Source organism: Fukomys damarensis, unplaced genomic scaffold (genome assembly GCF_012274545.1).
Source record: "Fukomys damarensis isolate Sample0158 unplaced genomic scaffold, DMR_v1.0_HiC HiC_scaffold_21, whole genome shotgun sequence".
Classification (NCBI taxonomy): Eukaryota; Metazoa; Chordata; class Mammalia; order Rodentia; family Bathyergidae; genus Fukomys; species Fukomys damarensis.
The window spans coordinates 34,864,189-34,884,191 of NW_022900933.1; the positions used below are offsets into that span (position 1 = coordinate 34,864,189).

General features: G+C 35.6%; 1 protein-coding gene across 1 annotated transcript in view; it reads right to left on the reverse strand.

Annotated features, from left to right (window-relative positions):
• The window catches only part of Atg2b (autophagy related 2B), a 93,340-nt gene that overhangs the window by 51,917 nt on the left and 21,420 nt on the right, over positions 1 to 20,003 (reverse strand). The window contains exons 4-12 of the mRNA XM_033766737.1: positions 13,167 to 13,329; positions 11,197 to 11,349; positions 10,529 to 10,631; positions 8,844 to 9,006; positions 7,940 to 8,119; positions 4,434 to 4,530; positions 2,516 to 2,670; positions 2,321 to 2,426; positions 649 to 910 (exon numbers count right to left, since the gene is read on the reverse strand). Of these exons, the coding sequence (XP_033622628.1) occupies positions 649 to 910; positions 2,321 to 2,426; positions 2,516 to 2,670; positions 4,434 to 4,530; positions 7,940 to 8,119; positions 8,844 to 9,006; positions 10,529 to 10,631; positions 11,197 to 11,349; positions 13,167 to 13,329 (1,382 nt within the window). The remainder of the gene's footprint in view (positions 1 to 648; positions 911 to 2,320; positions 2,427 to 2,515; positions 2,671 to 4,433; positions 4,531 to 7,939; positions 8,120 to 8,843; positions 9,007 to 10,528; positions 10,632 to 11,196; positions 11,350 to 13,166; positions 13,330 to 20,003) is intronic.

Sequence of the window (20,003 nt, forward strand, 5' to 3'; positions counted from 1 at the left end):
AAAAAAAAAAAAAAAAAAAAAAAAAAAAATCAATGTGTTTAAACCATCACTCAACAACAGTTTACAGTATAAGTACTATTTGCATATTAATAATATCATACCTACAAATTCAATTATCGCCTCAACTATTAGGACTCAACTCATAAAGGACCAGTTGCAATTTGGACAGCTTTTTATATTCTCCTAAGAAGTAGAAAATGTAGCATCCAAAGGTTAGTCAGCCTTAATATTGTTTCCCACCCCCATCCCTGGGCCAGCAGTCAATGGACCATTTCCAAGTCCCTTCTCATTAGTTCTACTCTCACCAATAGTCCTGCTAATGACAGTGACAGTAAGAACATTTTCATGACTGTAATAGTGCCAATGAGACGAGAGCAAAATAAGGTCAAAGAAATGGCAGAAGCAGGCAGAGAACCACAGATACAACTGAGCAAAACTCTGGATTATCTAGACTTGTATCTGCATTGCTCTGCACAGCCTGAAGGAGAGCATCAATACTAAACACCTCTGTAGCACTGCAAGAACACTTCACTCATTTATAAATCAAGCATGAATTATAAAAACAAATGCAGATAGGCAGACAGCTGGATGCAAACGTTCACCTTTGGCTCTTTCTCAAGGATTATTAATGAACATGAAAGGGTTTACCTAAGATGATCATGTGAGCAAGCTTCTGCAAATGCTGCTCGGAAAGACGTAAAATCTTCTGCTGAAAATCTTGCTGGATCGATCTTTTCTATACAAGTAAAGAAAGCTACAGCCATAGGTGTCAATGGATTGAGGTTCAGTGACGTCTCAGGTGGAGATAAAGGATCAATATGAAGCACAGAGACTGAAAAAGTTCCAATAGCTAGTCTAAAAATAAGCTCAGGCCTGGATTCATCCATTGAAACGGATCTAGATGGGAGAGCTGAAATACATGTATTCAAAATATGTATGTAAGTTTAATGTTTAAAGATAATTAATGTGCATTCACTCAGGCATTAGCTTTAAAAAAACAACTGATCACACAATTAGAATGATATTAAACACGTAAAGTAAAATGAGTGATTATCATGCAGTATCACTTTAAGTACAAAAGAATCACACTGCAGCCTGGCTATGATGCCCACCTGTATGATCCCAGCACTGTGGGGGGTGGAAGATTGCAGGATCAAATCCCACCTGGACAACTTAGCAAGACTGTCTCAAAATAAAATATGCAAAGGGCTGGGAATGTAGTACAAAGGTCCTGGGTACAATCCCCAGCTCCAAAATATCAAAGAGTACTTACAATAGTAAATATATGAACAAAGCTTTTACATTAATAAAACTATATTGGAAAATGAAGATTAAACAAAAACTATGCATCAAACTTTCTTTAAATCTTGTGTTTGTTTATTTCAACTAAAATTTTCAGAGTCAGGTTTGACTATTTTTTTTTTGCACCAGGGATTGAACTCAGGTCCTTGTGCTTGTGAGGCAGGTGGTGGAACCACTGAGCTAAATCCTCGGCCCAATTTTCAGAGTAAGGTCTGTGTTGCTTAGGGGTACAGTGCTTGCCTACTGCACATGAAGCCCCAGGCTCCACCCTTAGTACTGCCAAAAAAGAGTAAAAACATAAGGTTCTCTTTTAAGGAATACACAGACAGTGAGAAAACAAACACACACACACACACACACACACAAAAAGAGACAGGTCAGGGGAACAGTTCAGCCTAGAGTGTGTGTCCAGCATGTGTGAAGTCCTAGGTTAGCTCCCCGGCAACAACAACAACAACAACAACAAAGAAAAAAGAAAAAGAAAAGAAGAAAGAAAAAGAAAAGAAAGATTTAGCTCAGTGGTGCTGTGCCTGACTGGCAAGCAGATTCCCAGTACCAAGGGAAAAAAAAAAAAGAAAGAGAAAAAAAAAGAAAATCAGTTAGTTTATAAAGATTCCTAAACTATAATAATAGTAAAAAGAAGAAACTGATAGTTTACTTTTTTACTAACAATATAACAATGTCTTAATAAACAAATATAATAAATGTGCAACTGTTCTAAAATATTTCACCATGAATTGTTTGATAATTCTTCATTTTCCTTCTAAATTTGTTCAATGGCCCAGACTAAGAGAAAGTTTATGAGGGACAAAACAAACAAAAAAAAAGCAAGGACTTTTTTAGCCTGTTTAGCCATCAAAGTAAAAAATAAATAAATAAAACTGACATTTATTTAGAAAAAAAAGAAAAATGAACAAAGAAGGCAAGATGGTTTTTTTAAAGTAACAAATTGTTTTCAGTTTTTAAATTTTCACAAATTCCAGGAGAAGCTAACAAAAAGTGTCTTCCTTGTACTTACCTGCCTTCTGCAAAGACGTTGGGTGAACTAGGCTGGGGGGAAATGTTGACCCTCTCCCTGGCTGTTCTTTACGAGGATCAAGGAACTCTCCCCAAGTTGGCTGAAGCTATGCAAAGATTTTTTTAGAGGACATGAATAAAGTACAGAATTTTAGAAGCAACTTTTCAATAAAAAAAAAATTAAGTAATACTTTACCACAGTAGCACTTAATGGGGATCCTGCTGGAGTATTTGTGTATGTGCTAGTTAATGATAGCTCCAGGTCCATATTTGGGGGATCCCCAAGGGGTGGAAGAGAAGAGAGACTATGGGACATATCCATATCCGCCATGGAGAAGAAAACTTCTTCTTCTGGAGAAAAGTAAATGTCATCACTGACATGATCATTTCACCAACTCATGTCTGTAAAGCAGGCTAATACACATTAATAAAGTCTTCTTCCTGTAGATTACTGAGACATAGTGGTATCCCAAACCGCATGTTACTTCCAATGGGGTAATTTATTTGAACCCAAGATATTAATGGCACAGTAAAAACTCAACTGATGAATATAAATTAACAAAAGGTTAAGCTCTCCTGCTAATGGATATTTTATTATTTTTAAAAATATCTTATACTCAGTTACTACCAGGTACGTTTTTAAGTGTCATATGACAATGTAGAAGTCAAAATTCAGATTTTAAAGTGATATTAGTACTAATATGCACAAGGCTCTGGGTTCAATTGCAAGCCCCCTAAATACCCATAAATAAATAAACAGTACAAATATATTGCATTTTGGTTGCATGTGAATAGTGCTACTTCCTTTAAAAAAAAAAAAATCAAATGCATTGTTTAGAATTCTATTTATATTTTAGTTCTTTTGGAAACTACTTTACCTTCATGCAAATGAAGTTTGTTAAGGCCAAACTTTGAGTATGTTTTAATTTTTTATTTGGTTCAACATTCCATACTTAAATTGATTCTTATTATTATGGTATCAGTGCTTAAACATTCAGTAACAACTATAAATGTAAAATAAGTATGGAAACATTTATATTTACATATAATTGATGGAAAGATTAACAGAGGGAAGTCTCCTATTTAAAGAATTTACTGCACATCATGTGAGCGTATAATTTAACAAACTGAATAGTTACTCTCAATTTGTCTTTTGTGTAAATCTGTATTTTATAAATATATTTTCCCTAGGAAATAATTTATAGGACAAAACTATACAATCAAAAAACATAACGATTGTAACCATGTGTTGGTGCATCACTATAACGCTGTAGTTAGGTCAATTTATAAAGTGAAACTCTTATTTCGTCTTCTGTTCTTCATTGCCAATTAAATTAAGTTTCATTTTACCTATCATGATACGGTGTGACTCTGGTGTCAACTGAGTTGCTTACCACGGCTAGAAGGTGTACGAGCCGTTTCTGTCTCATAAAAGCTTTGCTCTGAAGATACACCCACAGACAGGGAATCTTTTCTCAAATAATACCGGTTTAATTCCATCTGAATTCGATACTCGTCTTCCTGTTGCATAGGTCGGTTTTTCCTATCTTTATTAGCTAACCCTATTTTGCTAGAATTTTCTATAAGTATACAAAAGGAAAGCAAGACAGTAATTAAATTTGGAGTACTTTACTTAAGCATTTCTCTCCCAAAACCCATTTATCCAAAACCAATGGCAAATTAACACCACACATAGTGCAAAACTATAGCTATTAGATATTAATCAGAGATCTAAGCAACAGTTATAAGCAAGTTATAAGCAACAGGGATCAAAAACTTACCTCTGTGATAGATATTAATTATTAAAAATATTTTAATATGCATGCTACTTACTGGGTCCAAAAATTCTATTTTCTCAGTTTATACAACTATCTTCAACCGAAGAAATAAATCAAAGCAATTTTGAAAGAATTAAGAATGTACTACAAATAATCTGAATGCAAATTTGTATCATAATACAATTCAAAGGCCCCAATCCAATTAACTATTTAGGATTCTTATTTACAATACATCTTTAATTTCACATATTCAAAAATATACTTTCCTATATGAATGTTATAGATTTAAATTTTAAATTTTCAAAGAATTAAAAATAATAGTAGAGTTATACTTGCCTGGTCCAGCAATAGCTGCTAACATATCCAAAAGCAAGTGAACCTGCCTTGGTGACAGGAATAGATGAACAGAGTCTATCTGTCCATCAACATCCAACTTTAAAAAAGAAAAATTTCAGGATGAATATCCTTTAAAGGCTCATCACCATAAATCTCATTATATTTTACATTACTCAGATAAATACTTACCTTTATCTTGGATTCCTTCACCTAAGACTTTGCTAATTCATGCAATCTAAATGAAAAGCCTTAAAGGCCACTAAACTGCTTTAGAAGGACAAATCCTCAGGAGTCCCATGCTAGCAAGTCCAATGTCACATATTTTATCTCTGTCTTCTGAGTGTTTGGTATTTGAGAAGGTATAAGACACAGTCTCCAAGAAAGAATATTAAGGGAATGGTATAGTATGACCTTCAAAAGACTCAAATCATGGTTCTTAAAGCTCAGTGTGAACCAAGAACAAATAAAGTCAGCTTTCATAAGCCTGCCCACAGGTCACTCTGCCAACACTGCCTCTCAGATGCCTACTATGTTCCACTAAGTCTGTGCTCTCTGGGCTGTGAGAGGGGCAGCTACAGTAAAATAGGGTCAGAAAAGGGTACTTTGGCGGACTTTCCTTATTGCAACTGTCCACCCATGTTTCCTTCTACAAATAAAAGGTCGATCACACCCTCTTCCTGGTTCTTGCGCAAAATACTCTGACAAAAGCAGTAACTCTATTCTCTACATTACCTTCTGAAAAGATGCATATCCCTATCTTACCTTTCATTTATTATCCTTGTGCCATTTTGCAATTGATAAATAGTTCAACTAATGAAATGTATTTATATTGGGAAAATGGCTTCCCGCCCAAGAGAAAAACAAATTCTTTCTGATTCTAAAAACAATAAATAAACTACTCAGTGACTCTGACATATATTTTCAGTATCTGACTAAGAATATAGCACACTATTTAATAACAATAATCACTACTATCATTTTATTTTAGGGGCTCTTTGTTGACTGCTGACATCCCTAGCCATGTCCTCAATTAAAGCTGAGGAGATCAGGAAAATATGTTTTATCTGCCAGTTCTTTTCTTGGTGTTGAAAATATAATCTCTGATTTTCCTTAGAATGATCAAGAGTCTCATTTTCAATTTTTCTAGAAATATTTCATTATTAGCCAGGGATGTAGCTCAGCAGCACTGCACCTGCCTAGTAAGTGCAAGGCCCTGAGTTCGATTTCTGGTACCAGAAAAAAGAAAAAAGGAAAAATATTTTATTAGTAGTACATTTTGAATTTGGCATACATAGACAAAGCTCTTATTACTTTGTTTTAAAAATACGGCCAGGGGTGAGTTGCATCCCTGGTACCACAAAAAGAAAAAAAAAAAAGAAAGAAAGAAAGAAAGAAAAATATAAGATAGGAAGTACAAGTAAAAAAATTTCAACTCAGTGTGACAAAGGTCATGAAAACAAAGAAGACTAAATTCAATCCAGGCAGTCCCTTGTTTTCATATATAATGTACTCCCAAAAACATATGCCAAAATTGAACATGAACTACCACATTTACAGGCTACTCAACAGCATACTATTTTCAGAACTAAAAAAAGAAAAATGTATGAAACTTTTCATAACATTTTAAACACATAGTTGAAAGACGTAAGTTTTTTTTTTTTTTTGGTACCAGGGATTGAACTCAGGTCCTTGCGCTTGCAAGGCAGGCCACCAAACCGCTGAGCTAAATCCCCAGCCCCTGAAAGATAAGTTTAAGGAACAGTGGTAACAGACTAAAGCCCTAATGCTTTGGGCAACCCAGGAATACCACTTTTGTCTACACTCTGTAAAGGGCATAAGAGCTGTATCTCTCAACGTTAATCTACCGGACTTTTATTTTTATTATATTCACATATTTTATCATAGTATTTTCATTATATTAAATAGCATTCATTTTCATTAAATAGAAACAAAATCACAGATACTCAGATTATTATGCAAAAGTTACTATATAGGCAAAGATAACAGTATCACTAAATATTAAACCCTACCTGGCACACAATGTCACCATGCAAAATTTCCAGATGTTCATTTGTAACCTAACATACAAAAATCTAAGAGTACAATATAAAGAGCACCAATACAAATGAATACACAATGTGAAAAGCTTTGGGTTTGCACAAAGATCAAAAGCATACAAAGGTTGGAGACAAACACTTCTCAGTCTTTGGGCTAAGATCAATTGTAATGAAGACTACATGTAATGAGTCAAAACAGAATTATGAGTGTTATTGCTAGGGTTCTTCCATATTAAGCAGATGCATCACCAGAGGACAGAGGTGTGCTGGTTTCCCACAGCAGGGGACGCCTTACTGTGTTTACACACACCTACACCACCCTGCTCCTCTAACAATCCCCTCCTGCTATTTCATGAAGGGCTGGAATCTGAGGTGGGTTGGGGCAGTCAACAAAGGGGAGGGCAGCAATCTGTAAAAGGAATGTCTTCATTCTAATCATCACTTTCCTTCTCCTCCAATCTGGTCAAGTATCCCAAATCCAAGAAGGAATTCTGAGGATTTTTCACTCCCCTGAAAATCTCTTTATGCATTTAGTGCCTCCCTCTTGTGTATTCTACAGCAAACTCTGTCCTCCTTGGTGTATCTTTCATTAAAGCAAAGCTGGTATTCCACCCTCCTCTGCATCTGTTCCAAGAACCTGCACAGGGTCTGACATTCAGCAGTCACTCAAATATATTCAGCTAGCTGATCAGTAATAAAAATAAATAAATCCTGATAGCCTCTTAATTTAAACTAAAGGAGGGGCCAGGGATTTAGTTCAGTGGTGCCCGGGCCAGCCTCACAAGCACAAGGTCCTGAGTTTGATCCACAGTACCAAAATAAATAAATTAAATTAAATTTAAATTTAAAAAATAAACTAAAGGAAGAAAATAGTGACAAATACATTTTTAACTGATTAAGTAATTGTGAGGCTCCTGATTCTCCAATGCTATCGATCAATACTTGTTAGGAAACAAGTGTCTCTACACAATGTCTTCAAAAAGTTATGAGGCACATTAGAAAGATCAATCTCTTTTTATAAATATTATACGACTATAAAAATAGTCATTCCATTCATACATATATAATTAAATAAATATCTTCTATAGTCAACATCTCATGTTCCAAACCTTTTTCCCTTTAAAACTTAATTTTATAACTGAGAGAAATTGTACAATCTTAAATATGCTTAATACAAAAAGGGATTTTTTTACTGTTTTGGGGGTTCTTTCATTGGTGTCTGGCTCTATACTGTAGAGAAAGCAGCCCTTCATAAAACCTGATCTGCAGCGCAGGGCAAAGGTTGTCCTCAGCTGAGTACTGTGACCTAAGACCAGCTAAGAGTAAAAACACTGACCAGGAGACAGCAGATAATTAGTTAAGGATAACCTACAGTAATCAAGCAGTAGGAAACTATATTAACTAAAGAATAGTCATCATTTTACTAGAGAAAATAAAATGAACCCTGACCTTAGCTCCAGGAAGCGCTTCATTCTGTTTCAAAGTGAGACTCAATTCCATCCTACCAAATAGCCCTCCAATCTGCACTGGGTCCGGGGGTGCTATCTCAGGTAAATTTCTAGTTAGTTGTGGGTGTGGCTCATAAACAATCTTGGGGTTCCAGCTAGGTGACAGCTTTGGCTCAGTTTCCTATAGTAATGAAAGGAGAATAAAGCAACTATTTAAAATACTTTACTGGAAATATACTAGAATTCAAAACATAAACGTCAACTTAAAAATAAAATATCTGACATCAAAAATTGTATTGTTACAATGGATAAACCAGTATCTTGTAGCTAAAATGAAATAGCGGGATGGTTAGGTTAGCATAGTACCTTGCAAATGAAGATAAATCATGGAAAAGAACTTGATGAAAGAAACATAGTATTTATCTACATTATACAATAAGAAAAGCTAATAGACACTGTATAATTAAGAAAATCTGATTTGTGAAATACTGTAACAGTTCAATTGTAAAAATTAACAGAGTTCCTTAATTAGAAAGTATTTTTTAAAGATATGATTTGTAAGATAAGTTTTCAGCAATATATTATGAAGGTAATTTTTGAGCACTGCTTCACTTCCTGAATTTACTGCAAAAGGATATTAGATATAATGCATCACTTTGTCCCAAGACACAGTATTCAGTGCTTCTCTAGCAAACTAATGAACAGCAAGCTGGTAGGAAAGGAGTTAATTCTCAGGGTTTCAAAATCTCTGAAATACCTATCACCATCACTGAATATCTGTGTTGACTCCCAAACCAGATTGAGACTCATTAACCTGTGTTGCATATCCTAGCAATATTTCAGAGTCCTCATTTAAATTTTGCCTTCTAAAAATCTGTGATGATGTTTTAGGTGCTTTTCCTTACCGCTGGTGCAGTTGAACACACTGGGGAAGATTTCGCTGACGCAGAAAACTCATCCCAGAAGAGAGACACTCCAGAGAGCTGAAGTAATTTGTGAGCAAAAGCCATGGGTTGGTGTACATTGATTCCTGAGGATTCATCAGCGGTTTCATCACAGTATACAGTTCTGAAAGTTAAAAACCAAAGTGCATTTGTACAAAATTCCCAGGAAAACTTAATTGCAATGATAAAAGAGGAAGAGCTGTAAAGTTAAAGAGATTTTCCAGGGTTAGTTCTCCTCAGAATATGTCTGTAACAAGAAGGCCTATAATGTAGGTCAGCATTGCTGTGCTTCAAATAAAGCATTTCACAAAAAGACCTTAACTCTAAGAAAAGTTTTATGAGTCTCTTAAATTTTGGTGGGAAAATTAATAACTTCCTAAAGTTACCTTCAAGAAAAACAATTCCTGGGCCAGGGATTTAGCTCAGTGGCACTGTACCTGCCTCAAAAGCTCAAGGTCCTGAGCTCGATCCCCAGTACAAAAAACAAAAAGGAAAACAATTCCTATACTCTCTTGAGAAACATCTCTTGTAACAGTAAGACACCACTTAGCTTCAAGTCACAAGTCTGACACAGAATGACATTTTTTAATTCTTCTGTGACCAATATCCAGTTTAAACAAAATAAAGAATGTGGCTCTAGGGCCAGGTGTGGTAGCACAGCCTGTTAACCCAGCACTCAGGAAGCTGAGCGAGAGGATTGCTGTGAGTTGGACAAGGCCAATCTGGGATACATAGTTTAAGGCCAACCTGAACTACAGAGCAAGAGCCTGTCTCAAAAAAAAGAGGTGCTAAATGCTTAAGATGTTAAATACTGCTTTAATATGTCAGCTAAAGATAATGGCTCCTAATTTTACAGATCTGTTACAGTAACTGTCTCACTAATAAGCGTCTTGTGAAAGACAGAAACCATAACATATCTTGGTGAAGGACTCTAAGAGAGATACAAGGCGTCTTTGGTGCTCAGTATACAAAGGCATCCTGCTACTTCTGTGAGCAGCTCATAAGGCACTGACACAGGGACACAGTTATACCTCAGACTAGCACTCAGGCGTGTCTACAGAAATGAATCTCCACTTTAGAGCTATTTGATGGAGGCAATTCAGGATACAGAGAAAATTAAAAGCAATGTGTTTATATCATCTAATCACTATTTCATGTATTAACCTCCAAATTATCCTCACAGAATCCTTAAAATAAACTCCCCTAACCCTTTCTCACTAAAGTGGCACTCAGGTAAGCAAGGCAAAGTCAAAAAGTCACATTAAGTGAAACATGGCTATATTCATTTATTGTTCACATAAAAAAAAAAAAATGCCAGAGTACCTAAAATTTAGTAGCATTCAATATTATTTTGATTTGATATTAACAGCTTTGAATTCAACATAGTATTATATATAATTACAGCTCAAATGGTACTTTGTTTTTAGTGAGATTAAAACATAACTTGGAGAGTAGCATTTTACTCTGGAATTATGTAATATTTTAATTTAATATCAACACCTCTAGTCTCCAAAAGCACTGGAAACTTTCTTCCCCCCAGTGTTGCAGATAGATGCCAGGATTTCTCACATCCCCAGCCCAAAATCCTGAAATTTAATATGAGAGTTACAATAAGGTTATCTATTTTCATATATAAAAATTCTTACCTTTCTATTCGAATTTCAAGTGCAGTTCCAGTTTTGGAGTTCTCTGGCACATGTTCGAGTCTCAAAACTGTGTCTATAAAAGTGACTTTTACTCTTCTTAGTACTAGAGTAAACAAGTAAACATCAGTGGAAGAACCATATTATACTGAATAAAAACTTCTAATAAAAGAAATAAATATTAATTTGATAAGAACTTTAAAAAATGAACTAGATTTATTTCCTTTACAATCCCCAAATCCTGAGCTTTGTATTAAATACTGTGCCTTACTGAACACTTAACGCAAGTTACATCCCAACAGACACCTAAAACGATGACTAACGCTGTCTACTTGATTCATTCTGCAAGCATGATAAATCAAACAAAGGAAAGACTAAAAAGAAGGATCATTGGCTCAACTGAATATAATAATGAAAATAATCTCAATTCTCAAGTTCTGAAATGAGAACAGTAATCCTTTTAAAGTCAGTCCAATAGAGTTAGCTGCCTTATACAGGGCTTATTAAAGATACTAAGTTACTGGGGCCGGGGATTTAGCACAGTGATTCCACTGCCTGACTCACAAGGGCAAGGGCCCAAGTTTGATCCCCGGTACCGAAAAAAAAAAAAAAAAAAAAACTAAGTTACTAAATAAAATCTAAAATTTTGAAAATGTTCAATAACACCAAACCTGTTTCAATGGTTTCAGCAAACTTTTCCAGTCCTTCAAAAGGCTGGGATCCTTCTCCTTGTTCATCTGTTAGTTTCTGGCTAAGACATTCTTTTGCCAGTTGCATACTGCTGGTCATGAAACTTGACCAATACATAGGTTCAGAACCAGTTGCTGCAGAAAATACAGATTAATCCTAAATTATTTCTCAAATTACAATAATACCATTTCTTAAAATAACACATTTCAAATAGATTGTTAATGTTATGGTATTGCCCAGAAAAGCAATATTCTAGAAATTATTCTCGAGATTTAAATATTATCTTACAGACAACTGAGAACAACAACTAAAAAAGATCCCAGAAAAAAATTCCAATTTTCACTGCGTTTGTTTTTATCAAATATTAATTCAAATATTTATCAATGTATTTATTCACATATTAATTCATATATTCATTATTTTTAGATACATGGTACCATTCTAAATACTACGGAGTAGAGGTCAAATGTTTTCTGTAAAGGGTCAGATAGCAAATATTTAACACACTGTGGACAATATGTTCTATCTCACAATTACTCAACTCTCCCACAACAGTAAAAAAGTAGCCAAAGAGCAGAAAGCAAATAAACATGACTAACTTTCAATAAATTTTTGTTTATAAAAGCAGGCGACAGGTCTGACTTGATCTAAAAGCTAACCCTGCTTCAGGAAATAGAAAAATAAATTAATTATGAAATCCTGCACTTGGAGCTTACAGTATCATAGAAGAAATACAGCTTAGAAGAATTAATAGGGCACTATTATATGTTAACAGAAAGCATTATAAAGCTAAGAGGCTAATTCTTGTAAAGCTAAGAGCTAATTTTTCTAGCTAAGTAAATTAACAGGAAATCTGGAAGAGGCAGCAGATGACACAGGCTTTGGAAATCAGTATAAGTATAGATAAAATAGAAGGGCATCCTTGAAGGAAGAAACACATGAACTGTGAAAAATCCTTTCTAAGATCATCCATCCAGAGAAAATTCCATTGCACACCCTTGTGATATTCAAAACAAACTGATGGAGATCACTAGAATTACTGCCTTCCAAAATGGAATTTTAAAGTCCTTTTAGTGAAATATTTTCAAAAGGAAAAAATATTTTATTTTAAAGTTTTACTTTCCATTGGGAAGTACTGTATCTACTTATCGCAATGAAAAGAGAATATTCTTGAAAATTAATGAGATTATTAAAAGTTTATTATTGCATACCTATATACCCTTCACCTAGACTTATTAATTTCATCTCATTCAATCCATTTTCTCTAAGTAGGTATTCTACTATAAAGAAGAACATTCCCTTCTTCCTGCCACTTTACAAGCTTATTTATTTATATGACTACGGACCTAGGAATTTTTTTAGTATGTCATAATCCATTATTGCCATTATTCTTTTTTAACACTCCAGTTGTCCAAGATTTGGTCAATAGAAGTCCCTTCAAGTCTAATCTGTGTCCTTTAAATATTTCTCCATCAGCCTTTGAGAACTCTTTGTTTGGGGCATGATACTTTGAATTTTTAAATTATAAATCACTTTATCCATGCACAGCAGTGCACAGCTGTAACTCCAACTACTCAAAAGGATGAAGCAGGAGGATTACACATTCAAGGCCAGCCTGGACAATTTAGCAAGACTTTGTCTCAAAATTTAAAAGGAGCTGGGATATAGCTCAGCGGTAGAGTGGCTGCCTAGCAAGCATAAAGCCTTGGCTTCAATCCCCAATATGGGGGAAAAGAGGTCTCTTTTTGACAACAAATAATTACATAAGCCAAAGTATCTATATACTAAAGTTCCTGTGAGTAAACAGAGAAAGACACAACTCTAAAGATAAAATTATGCACATCTTGCATATACAAATACAATTCAAAGTAATAAATACTGAATTTAATGCAGTTAGGTTTCTAAACAGTAAAAACAGAAGTAAATAAAACAGAAACATTAACACACCTACCTAGGCGAGGTCTAGGTCGAAAGACCATTTCTAACCCTTTCACTTCCAGTGCACAATTATCCTGTAGCAAGGAGCCCCATGGAACTGACAGAGAAATTGACTGAATGAAGCCTTCGGTGACTTCTAAAGGTGCATCTGCAGACTCCAGGATTTCATTGAGACACTGAAGAGAAAAACCAAGTTCACTTTGAAATCACACAAACAACACAAAACTGTTAACCTTTCAAAGATGTGACTATGACAACACATGATCAAGCACTGGAGATTAGGAAAGCAGGGACAAGATGGTAGGGCATGAGACACATTTAGCTGACGTGTGACTAGCTGTTTAACAGAAGAAATTGACCGTGTTCTTTGAACATGACACAGAACTCGATCTAGAGATTCAAGGCTGGACATCTGAGGGACAGATAACAGAAGGCAGAGAAGGAGGAATTAACCACCAAGGTGGTCCAGGCAGAGGCAACAGCATGTAAGATTCTAAGAAGGCAGAAGGCAGAAGGCAGAGAAATACAAGCACACATATTTAAGGCTCAAAATTATGTAAAAATGAGAAGTTTCTTTAGTCTTTAGTATGCCAAAGTGAAAAGGCAGAGAGATAAGCCTAAATAGATCAGGGGGAGTAGACTCCAAAGAGCCTTGTAATGCATGTTAGAGTCTGAAATCTATCCGCAGGAGCTGTGTGAAGCCATGGAAGTACTTATCAAGGCTGCCATGAGAAGAGTCAAGCTTTCAGTGGGCCCTTTCCACTGCCATGTAGAGCACAAGCAGGAGAAAAGCCAAACTTGGGCAAGAAGGCTATATGTAACAGAGACTAAATATTGGTTTGGTAATAAGGACAGGAACAGTTAGACATGAACAGTTAGAAGTGGATGGATTTCTCCACTATATTTAGGAAGCAGAAGAATTAACTGGCATCATGAAGGGTAAAGAAAAGAAGGAACTGAAAATAACACCAAGGATGCTGGCTTGGGCAACAGCTTGAATAGTAGTGCCATTTACTGAGCCAGAGAGCGTAGAAAAGCTGGTCAGGGTTAGTGGAAATCTAGGGTATTCAGTTCTGAACTCTGCACTTCAGGAAATATCTTGGTGAAGTGTTCAGGAAGCAGCTGGACCGTCCAGTTTAGAGCTCAGGAGTCACTGGGGCTGGAGAAGAGGTGAGAAGAGACAGCCTTTGGGAACTTAGCTAGACTAAAAGGACAGGAGGCTTAAGACAGGCCCCTGAGAAACACCAACATTTAACAGTGGGTTAAGAAAGAGGAGCCTGCACAGCAAACTACCAAAAAAAGTAAACAGGTAGGAAAGAAAAAAATCAGGAGTCTCATGTCCCAGAAAATTGTGGAAAGACAATATGAAAGAGAAGAGCAGTCAGGTGTAACACAAGCTAACAAGACATCTGCTGTGTGCACTCTGAAGTACTGGTGACCAGGGAGAGCAATTCTGGGGGCGCAGGAGGGCAAACCAGACTACACCACAAGAAAGATTGATGGGGTGAACACGTGTAGCAGAACAATTAAATGCAACTTTGTTAGACAACCCCTGCTTTAAATTAAAGTAATAAATATTTTCAAATGCCAGCTTGTATGAAAGGTACGCCCTAGATGGTACAACGTGCAGGATAGTGTTGTCATTTGTTGTCTATTCCACTGATGGTAAGCCTTTTAGAGATGAATGCCCAAACTCCAAACCAAAACCCACTTATTTATCACAAAAGGCCAACACTGCAATTGAACCTGAATAAATCCTGAGGTTTTAGTTTAGAAAAAACAATGCCAGGCAAGGTGATACATGCCTGCAATTCCAACACTCAGGAGGCTGAAACAGGAGGATGGCTGTGAGTTCGAGGCCAGCATGGGCTTCATAGTGAGTTCAAGTTCACTCTGAACTGCATAATGAGACCCTATCTCAAAAGAACCAAAAGCAACAACAACAACAAAATGCATACACTTGGCTGGCGTGCCAACACAGAGGGGCTCTGCAGGCCACTATGGTACACATACCACAGGCTCACCATGACTGGTCTATATCCAACACTGAAAGGGAGATTTAGACTGCCTCGTGATTCGTCACTGGAGATTTCTACCTTAAGGGGCCTTCCTCAAATGAGGACATGTAAGAGTAAATGGGCATGGATGGTCTTAGGTATAAACATCCAGGTCCTCAAATCTATTTTTTCTTAATATTCACAGAGTACACACAGTGGTGGCATCGTGTTGAGCCTCCTGTCCTACAGTTCTTTGCACAATCTTCCTACTCCAAAGGCCCAATCTTTCTCTTAAATCCTCCCTATGTACCACACAAACTAGAAAAACCTCCAGGTAGAGCAAGCAATATATTTTTTTATTGTTTTGAAATGACACTCAAAGAAATTCAAAAAACTAAATGATATTGCTACTACAAAATCCTTCAATTTTCATTTGCTCATTGAGGATGGCAGTATTTACCATGCATAGATACGTTTTTAAATTTTAGAATAAAATTTATGTTGGATCCTACTCAATTCCAGCTGTAAGTATATTCAGCTACAGATTCATGAACCAACTAAGAAGGAGGAAAAAACGTATTAAGAAGTTTATTCCCACTAAAACTTTTTATGTTTAATTTAAAAATGTGTAATATATTTATACTATTCTGACCAACTGTATACGTAACAGTAATTGTAATAACAATACAATCCAGAGGCAAAATTATAACACTTAAATCCTAATGATTATAGGAAAAAGGCACTGGTAAGATGAATATGGTAAACATTAGAGCAGCCCCTAATTAAAAGAAAAAGGTAAATAAATCATTAAAAGAATTGCTAGAAAATATTTACCCAATGCACAAATATGTCCAATGTTAATAGGAAATTTTAAAATGACCAATTTCAATTTATAAATCTTTTATTGTAGAAAAATGACAAAATGATCAATGTCTTCAACATATATATACGTGTGTGTGTGTGCGCGCGCGCGTGTGCGTGCATGCGCTCGCGCGTGTATGTATTTTTTTTGTTTTGGGGGGGTTTTTTCGTACCAAGAATTGAACTCAGGACCTTGTGCTTGCAAGGCAGGTAGTAGAACCACTGAGCTACATCCCCAGCAATAAGTCTTAAACATAAAATGTGCAAATTGCAATAGAATTCTGAAGATTTTACACACTAAGTTAATGGAAAAAGACATAATGCTAAACTTCCAACTATTAATATAGAGCTTGTTAGGCATTTTTAAAAGAATAATGGTAAAAATTGAGATCATACTGGATGAAAACACTGTATTTTTTATATATTCTTTTTTAAAACTTTATTTTATTGGTACACGTTAGCAATACATGAAGTTTACATTCATCTTAGGAGTATGCACATGTACATAATGCATCTTGATTTTTTTATTTCACTTCTCCTCCCCACCTACCACCCTCCCTTCATCTCTAAATCCCCTTTTCCCACTTTCATTATTATTATTATTATTATCCATCATTTTTGGGTTCATGTTTATGACATTTGTTTACATTCATTATGGGTATCTAGTACATGTATGTGAAACATCTTAAATCTTTTTACTTCTTCTTCCCCTCCCTCTACCCTCACCCTCATTCTCTTAGATCTCTTCCCATTTGCAAGAGATCTATTTCCATTTCCTTCTAGTAGTCCTTTATCTTGCTCTTTATTTATACTTTGCCTTACTCAAAAACAGATACCCTATGTTATTTAGTTTATATTTATTTCACTTAACATTATATTTTCCAAGTGTCTCCATTTTCCTACAAATGTCTCAAATTTATCTTTACAGCCACATAGTATTCCATTATTATGTACAGGTCCCATATTTTCTTTATCCACTTATCTATTGACAGACATATAGGCTGCTTCCAGGATTTAGTTATTATGAATTGTGCTACTATAAACATGGCTATTCATGTGTCATTGTAATATGATGTCTTTAGCTCTTTGGGGAAGATACCTATATGGAAAATAGCTGGATCAAATAAAATTACCTTTTTTTTTCCTTCTACTTTTGAAAATTCTAGTTTTAGTTTTTTAAGAAATCTGCACACTGTTTCCATAATGGACTGTACCAGTTTACATTTGCACCATCACTGTAAAGGGGTTTCTTCTTCACCACAATCATGCTGATATTATTTGATTTATGATTGCCACTCTTTCCAATGTAAGACAAAATCTTAGTGTTTTTTTTTTCATTGTTTATTGGTACATTTTAGGTGTATAATATGATGACATTCATCATTGGGAATCTGTACCTTTACATGATATATCTTGGTTCTTATTCTTTTCCCCATTCCCCTGCCCTCCCTTCAACCCCTCCACCCCTCCCTATCTGCAAAGACTTTTTTTGTTTTTCCTTTTCACATATTTTTTCCTTTCCCTTCTTTTCTTTCCCCTACCCCTCCCACTTCCCCTTTCCCTTCTCCTTTGGCCCTTTTCTTCCTATTTCACATTATTATACATTTTGGTCCCCATTTACACTTTCAGTTTCTCACATCAGAGAAACTACTCAGTATTTACACATGTGTATCCTATTTATTTCACTTTTTAGTGTTGTTTTAAATTGCATTTCTGTAATGGTCGCAGATGTTGAATGATTTTTCATATGTGTACTGGCCATTTCTACTTCTTCTGAGAAGTGTCTGTTCATTTTGCTTGCCCATTTTTATTGGGTCTTTTACTTGGGGTGGTCTAATTTTTTGAGTTATTCATACATTCAAGATGTGAGTCCTTTGAAGAATAGATGGCAAAAAATTTTTAAACTGTATTTTAATATCAATATTTACAATATACATTATCCTCTACAACTAAACTATAATGAAAAAGTTAATTCAATTTAAAAATGTAAAAGAAATGCATAGTTTTAAAAATATTTTTAATTGAGAAAATGTGTTTGAAGACCACTCCTTTAAAATGTAGCACATGTTCAGCATTAATGGAATGCTCCTAGTTCTGACTAGTAATTAGCTGGTGGATTTGGACAAGCTTTTAACTTCTGGGTCCCTACTTCCTCATCCATAAAATTGGAATAGTAACTATTTCTTGGGGTATTGTGACCACAGATGAGATGATACATGTAAAGTTACCGATATAGCTCCTGGTACCAAATGAATACTTTAAATGCTGACTATTGTTCTTCAGCTTCCACAGTGCCTAGCAGTTCAGTGACGAGCTCTAACAGGAAGTCAAGGTGTGCCTGACAGTATAAGGAAATATATAACATTTAGTTATATATTCTTTTTAACATATAATTCCTTTAATATTAACTAGAAAAAATAATATATCCTTACTAGTTTAAACCAAGGCAGCAGACAGAGATAAAATAGAGCATAAAAATTTGCCAAGAACTATTTGGGTCAATTCACATTTAATTAGCACCTACGTTTACTATATATAGAATTGCACTACTTTATACCTAAATTATTACATTAAATCTTTATAATATGATTATAAATATTTGTGAATTATGTTGTTTTGCACAAATTTTACAGATGAGGAAATTGATCAGGGAACTGAGCATGCACAGCCCTCATCTTGTAATAGAAGTCCAGCGTAACACCCCTGATCGTGTTCTATACGTGACTACAGACTGTGTGAACAGTTGCTGGTTCCTTTCTGTTTCCCCACCATTTGTCAATCTGGAGCCTCTTCTTTCCAAGAAGACTGAGTTCTACACTGAAGTCACTCCTCAGGGTTCCTCTGGGGCCCTTCACAGTAACTGTGCAACCCTTCACAGTGATGTTGTTGACCTGTTCTGGAATGTTAACAGGGATTGCTGAGAATGGTCTTTATTCTTAAGTAATGTGGCAAGGATCTGTCATTGGAATTGTAATGGGAATTGCAGCAGATCTATTTATCACTTTTGGCTATATGGCCATTTTAACAATATTCTGCCTACCCATAAATACTGGGGGTCTTTCCACCCATATATTCTTCAACTTCTTTCTTCGGTGTTCTGTAATTTTCATTGTAAAGGCCTTTTCCCTCCTTGGTAGGTTGATCCCTAGTTGCTGTTGTGTTTTGGTTTGGTTGAGCTAATGTGAATGAGCTCAGTGGTGCCACCACCTGCCTCACAAGTGCAAGGTCCCCGAGTTCAACCCCTGATACCAAATCAACAACCACTTCTGATTTCCCACAAGGATCAAATAAAAAACCACACACACATCTAGAACAATGCCCAAGGTAAATTAATGTTCAAGATACATTAACTCCCTTCCTCTTTGTCTTAAACTATGGCATGTGTGACTGTCAACTTTGATATGTCAACTTCATTGGATTAAGAAATTTCCAGATTAGTAAAGTTCGCTGTTGGGTGTGTGGAGTGGATCACGGAAGTGTAGCCTTGGGTACTAGACAACCTCCCTCTCCTGTGTTTTTCTGGCACTATCCCCCTGCTCTGCTTAGCTTCACTCTATCATCCCCTTCCACCATAAAGTTTCTGCCTCAGAGCCTACTAACCATATACCTGATTTCCTGAAACCTTATTCCCTGAGCTACATGAAATCTCTCAACCTTTAAATTGCGGGTGTTGGGTACAATGAGAAAGATAATAGAGAATGTTATGAAGAAAGCAAAGGTTTAGGAATTAAGCAGATCTGAATTCTCACTGTAAATACTCACCAGCTGTGTGATTTGGTCAAATTATTTAACTCCACCATAAAACAAAAATGCCTACCTTTTAAGATTGTTAACTCATTAAAGGATAACACACAGAAAGTCATTTCCCCTACAAAAGACATTTCATAATTGTCCAGGGCTGGGTATATAGCTCAGTGGTACAGTGTTTGCCTAGCATGTGCAAGACCCTAACTCTGATCATCAGCACCAAAAAAAAAAAAAAAAAAAAAAAC